Genomic DNA, 5,826 nt, shown 5'->3' with positions numbered 1-5,826 from the left:
ATAAGTGGCCTTTGGTCAACACACATTGATGGAACAAGGGTAATTAGATTTATGCAAACTCCCAATCACTATGAAGGGTTGAGCGAGGAGAGAAGGTAGATATGGTATCAAACAAAACTTTTGATCAAGGCAGAAAGTGGGTCTGATATGATCGCATATCAGGCCCAACGTCCTAATAACACCATATTAACCTAACATGCATGAGAAAGGTCTAGCTGAAATCTAGCATCATACTGGAGCACCTTGCAAATCGATTAAGTATTGAATTACATCATATTGCATGTGTTGTAGAATATTTATTCCCCACACATCCAATGAAACCATAAATACGATTTTTTTCATCACCCTTTATAATCAAACTGTAATTTTTTTTACATCACTACCCTATTTACAATAATAAATCTATAAATACATCGCTAAATCTTTAACTGTATTCTTCTACTAATTTCACTCTTGCTAGAAGTTTGTCCTTGAACGCTGACGTTTTTAACTGTTGTTGTCCTTTGGACTCCTCTTGAAACTCTTACGCCAATATCCCTAAACCCTAATTGGTCTTTTGCAATCCCGCCAACCAGCACGAAAATGAATGGCAAGTGAAGGAGGTTCATATTTCTTTTGTGTTTATAAGACCTGGCTAAAGGGATGGAGGGAGAGAGACGGTGAGAGGGAGTGCATCCGAACCACAAAATAATTTTCAATTCAATTTGTGGCTTGGATGCTTGGAAAATGGTGATTGAAAAGAGGAGGTTGACAGGTTGTCAGAGGGGTAATCTAGGAAATGAATTTTTTTATCTACGTTATTTGGTATAAACAAAAGTACCCTACGCCTTTTGATAAATACAATATACAACATACGTCTTTTGGTAATTGTCGTAAATATCATCGATTTCCTCTCTCTCCACGTGACGTATAAATAGATTATTTGATCAAATAAAAAATTATCTAGTCAATCGATCTTATATCTCCTTCGATTAGACTCGAAGAGAATTTTGTGATATGATGATTAAAGGCAACAACCACGTGTCGTAGGAAAGTCAAGATAGAGGATGAGATGGTAATCAAGTCAAGATTAAAAGAAAGTTGAAGGAGTGAATCTGTGGTCGAATGACAACTTAATTGACAGATCGACGACTAATTACCTATTGTTTTCTTGAGTAGGACCCGCTGGTCACTCAGCTCAAAGAGCCCTCGCTCAGTCGAAGACCAACGCAACATGCCTGGACAAGTGTTACTTCTCACCCGCCGATAGGTTAAAACACCAAGCAGAATCCCGAGCAACTCGTAGGTACATGGACCTGATAATCTAAGATAGGTTTGCACTTCGAGAATAATGTGCTACTATGATGTGCCGATCGGGAGTATTATAACCAATCGGAAATATACTTCTCAGCTAGCTATAAGCCGAGCTATCCCGATGTTCCGATGCCCTGCTAAATTCGGAAGTACTACATAAATATTAGTTAATGCATCATGAATGTATTAAGAAGATGAAAGGTCTTGGGAGTAGTAAAATAGAATACTTCTTCCCACGGTTAATGCAACGTCATTAAACATGAGGAAGAAGTCAAAACAAAACATTCTATCTGATTGCAATTACTACCGGCATTAAAACCAGAGAGGACAAAAGATCATGATAGCAAGATAAAAAGTAAAAGAAAAATGTGTAACATCATCTGAATCTAAGCGCATCTTCAATAATTAAATTTCTTCCTAAATTTTTTTTAATTTTCAATATGTCACATAAAAAATAGAAAAATTTATTATTCTCTCTACAATAAAAAAAACCTCCATATAATTTTTTTTTATAGGTCTTACATTACAAATCATACATCTTTATTTTTATTTTTTCATTTAATATCTCTATATAATTTTTACTTAATATTTTATTTAATTCTCATCTTTAAATTAATTTATTTGTAATTTTTAATTAATAAATTAATAAACTTATAATTTTTAATTTAATTTAATTTATAATTTTTATTTAATATTTAATTAACTTATGAATTTTAATTTAATTATAGTCATTTGTATTTTTTTTAACTTATCAAATATATTTATTTTCAAAAGAAAAATATATAATTTAACTATTAAATAAAATATTTAATGATTTTAAAAAAATCAAACATGCAATATTAATTTTTCAATGATTAATGGCTCCATTTTCAAAAGAAAAAAAACAGATTTGAAATATCAAACCTGCTTTTAAAATAAAAACCTCAAAGTTTATGTCTCCACTCATTAGAATTTTTTTATTGAGCTTTTTCAACTCTACAAACTTATTAAAAAAGTTACATTGGAGATGCTCTAAGTTCTACAAGCCTTTTCTATCATTCCGCTTCCTCAAACTGCTTCCAACTTGATCGTCAGAGTAGTAAATGTTGGAACATTCCCGGTGAATCATTCTAACCCTCTTTTACTTAGTCTGTTTGCATCCTCAGGTGTTCCATATCTCTCCTCAATCACTAACTCAGGGCGGTGCCAACGATGGTGGTCAACCTCGTTCCTGTTTCATCAACGAGTCAACTCCGACAATCAAGGCACAGGATCAAAGCAAAATAGTAGAAATTAGCACGGGATAAGTTGGAGAGGATAACTAGTAGACACCGCACCAGATGTTTTAATAATTTCATCTTTGCATTGACAGAAAGCTCTGCTTAATTCCTCTGAGTCAAATCATATGCCTTAAGCAGACTTGAGTAGTTTTGCAAAACATTTGGGACGATTTGAATGGTTTGCTGCAATATTTTTGACCATCTCTATTATATCATCACTCTCAGTCTGAATGTGAACCTCCTTTAGCCCATGCAGATGTTCTATGCCATCGACGCTATATCCAATGAAAATTTTATCCATTTTAAGAATTTCGAGGCTTTGGAGTGCACCTTCTTCGAAACTCACACTGTGCATCTCAATTTCCAGGAACTTGAGGTTTGCGAACCCTACCTGATCGAAGACAAAATCCTCATAATTATCGTCGAATGAGTGAAATCCTAGCACCAGCTTGACCAGAGTGTGGAGATTTCTCAAGACTTGCAGATCCTGGAGCTGCAGCCGTGTGTTGGAGAGAGTTATCTTGACCACCTGCTTCAGAGATGCAAACCAAGCAGGGAATCCGCCACGCGCGGCATGTATCTGGAGCTTGTGGAGCAGCAACGGCGGCGAAACTACCTCATCGAGTGCCTTTTTCAGATTGCTGTTTGCAAGTGTTAGTGATCGAAGGCTGCCATTGAGCTTCGAAAGCAGGGCGCTAATCTCCTCCAGCGCTTTGCGTTTAAGATCACGAAACCCAAAAGACATGCCAAGCTTCTCGAGGTCGACAAGCTCGCCAATCTCCTGTAGCGAGTGCACATCATGAGCACGTACCAATCCAAACGTGCGAAGTTTTTTCAACTTTCTTATTCCTTTCGGTAGATACACGTTTAGAAAGAATGAGTCCTCCATACAAGGCCATTTAATATAACCACCAGCAAGCAGATGAACCAGTTTTTGGAGTTTGACGATGGCATTGGGTAGTTTATTAATATAAGTTTCTCTTATATCCAAAAACTCTAGATTTTGCAAATCTCCAATTGAATCTGGCAATTCAGATAATCCAGTATTTCTTAGAGACAAGTACTTCAAAAGACACAGCTTGGAAAAGCTCTTGGGGTGTAAATCATCCAAGTTCCTACATCCTTCCAGGTCAATTGCCCTCGACAGCCTCTGCTTTCTATAATCGTTCACTGGTACATCCTCACCAAATGCAGTAAAGGATCGGAGGTGGGACAGATCAGTGTTGGGAACTAGTCCACTGCTTCCTCCCTGCCAGGATAAGCGTCTTATCCTCTGATGTCGAGGCTGAATGGTCGTCTGCGTGGAGTGCTTATTCAGTACCACCGCAAAGTTCTCCTTTCTTGAAATCGAGATTATGACGTCGAGCATCATGTCATGGACGCGGCAGGATCTTACTGTCCCATTATCATCAAATTCTGATGGCTGCACCAAGCTACGATTCACCAATTGGTTGAAGCAGCGCTCGGCCATTTTCTCATCGGGTAAGCCACCTACGCCATTCACAATCCCTTCGGCAATCCACCGTCTCATCAGACGCTTCCGACGAATCTCATAATCCTCAGGGAAGGTGCCTAAGAACAAGAAGCAAGGCTTGAGATAGTAAGGCAAGTCATTGTAACTCAAACCTAGTATCTGATTGATCTTTGACAGCATATCATTAGTCTGTATCTCCAAACGAAGGTGGTCGCGCAAGTCTTTCCATTCCTCAAGTTTTTTATCAGGCTTCGAAGCCAGAAGACCTCCGATTGTCACAATAGCAAGTGGCAGTCCATTGCATTTTTGTAAGATTTCCCTACCAACATTTTCTAGCTCTGTAGGACAACTATAGTCAGGCGCTTCAAATACTTTTCTACAGAATAACTCCCACGATAGCTCACTTGATAAAGGAGAGACTTTAAATATAAATTGACGATTACGAGAACAACTATAGTTTGCCACTTCCTCACTGCGGCTGGTCACTATCACCCTACTTCCTTCTTTACCTTGTGGTAGTGCAATGCTCAAGCTTTCCCATGCTTCAGTGCTCCAAACATCATCAAAAACGATAAAATACCTCTTTCCATGGAGATGGCCTCTGACTGTCTGCACCAGCTGTGACTCGTCCATCTGGTTCAGAAGTTTCTCTGTGTTCAATTTGGCATCTCGACACCCTAGAACATCTTGGATTTCTTTCTTCCTGACTGAAATTTGTTGAATAATCTTTTTGAGAAGCTCTTTGATGCTGTAATTTTGTGACACTGCAATCCAAGCTCGAGATTGAAAGTGGCCTCTGATAGGATCGTCATAGACAGTCTTAGCTAAAGTTGTCTTTCCTAAACCACCAAAACCGACTAGAGAAATCACTATAAGCTCGAGACAGCTCTCGTCCATCACCCACCCGATGATCTTATCCCTACTCTGGTTGATGCCCACGAGATGAGCTTCCTCTACAAAATGGCCGATGATCCGTGGATCGGAGTATCTGTCGGCCATGTCCAAGCCGGTGGTTGTGCCAGATCTTGTAGCTTCATTTGGGAGGGAATAGCGATCGTGCCTCTTTTTAATGTCTTCTACTTTAACCTTCAACTTCTTGATATCCGAAGCTATGCAATCGCGAGCTTTCAATGATTTTATACGGGGAAGGAAGTGCTTGAAAAAACCTTTGACTCCGCGCTCGTCGTAAGGTGTCGACCGGAGATGGTAGTCGAACTCATCGATCGAGTCTTCGGCATTGTAGGCCACCTCCCTGACTTCGTTCACCCAGTTCTGTTGTTGAACATCCAGATTCCGCCTAGTTGACATGGCCGTCAAGTAAGAGGTGATGCTTCTCAGCTCGTCGACCATGTCTTGGGCATCGTCTTCGACTCCGGCCAGCAACGAGGCTTTTTCCTCTAGCATCTTCTCTAGCTTTCCCGTCATGGACTGAAAGGAGAACTCCACAAGCTGCATAGCCATCGTCGTCGCTATGCCAATCTCCATCCAGAATTGGTTAGGAAGAAAGGGGATGATAGAGATTAGGTAAAGCTTTCAATCATTGACTGAACAGGAGTTGTAAGATAGAAATATTTTTTTAAAAAAAAAACTGAAATTATTATGAGTTATATTAAATTAAATAGGATTCCATTGGACGTGAAAATAGAATTTATGAATATAATTTATTTATGACATGATTAGCATTTTACATAATTTAATATTTTTCATCATGGCAGTAAAAGGTGAAACCCTCACCCCCAGGGCCTCCACCGATCGGACTCACGGTCATTATGAGGGAGGTAAATCGCAGCACCCGAACTA

The 5,826-nt window shown here is 39.0% G+C and overlaps 1 protein-coding gene across 1 annotated transcript; it reads right to left on the bottom strand.

Moving 5' to 3' along the window:
- Positions 1–2,208: 2,208 nt before the first annotated feature.
- Positions 2,209–5,558, bottom strand: LOC122045943 (disease resistance protein Pik-2-like). The gene is made up of 2 exons (XM_042606383.1): positions 2,610–5,558; positions 2,209–2,503 (listed from the first exon to the last, which is right to left on the bottom strand). Exon 1 carries the CDS (start codon positions 5,509–5,511, stop codon positions 2,683–2,685), a length of 2,829 nt encoding a protein of 942 aa, XP_042462317.1. The 5' UTR covers positions 5,512–5,558; the 3' UTR covers positions 2,209–2,503; positions 2,610–2,682.
- Between the last annotated feature and the right edge of the window lie 268 nt (positions 5,559–5,826).

Source organism: Zingiber officinale, chromosome 2B (genome assembly GCF_018446385.1).
Source record: "Zingiber officinale cultivar Zhangliang chromosome 2B, Zo_v1.1, whole genome shotgun sequence".
NCBI lineage: Eukaryota > Viridiplantae > Streptophyta > Magnoliopsida > Zingiberales > Zingiberaceae > Zingiber > Zingiber officinale.
This window is presented reverse-complemented; position numbering and strand designations above follow the sequence as displayed.

Excerpts from the sequence above, each read along its gene's own strand:
- LOC122045943 (XM_042606383.1), bottom strand. The coding sequence starts at position 5,511 with ATGGAGATTGGCATAGCGACGACGATGGCTATGCAGCTTGTGGAGTTC.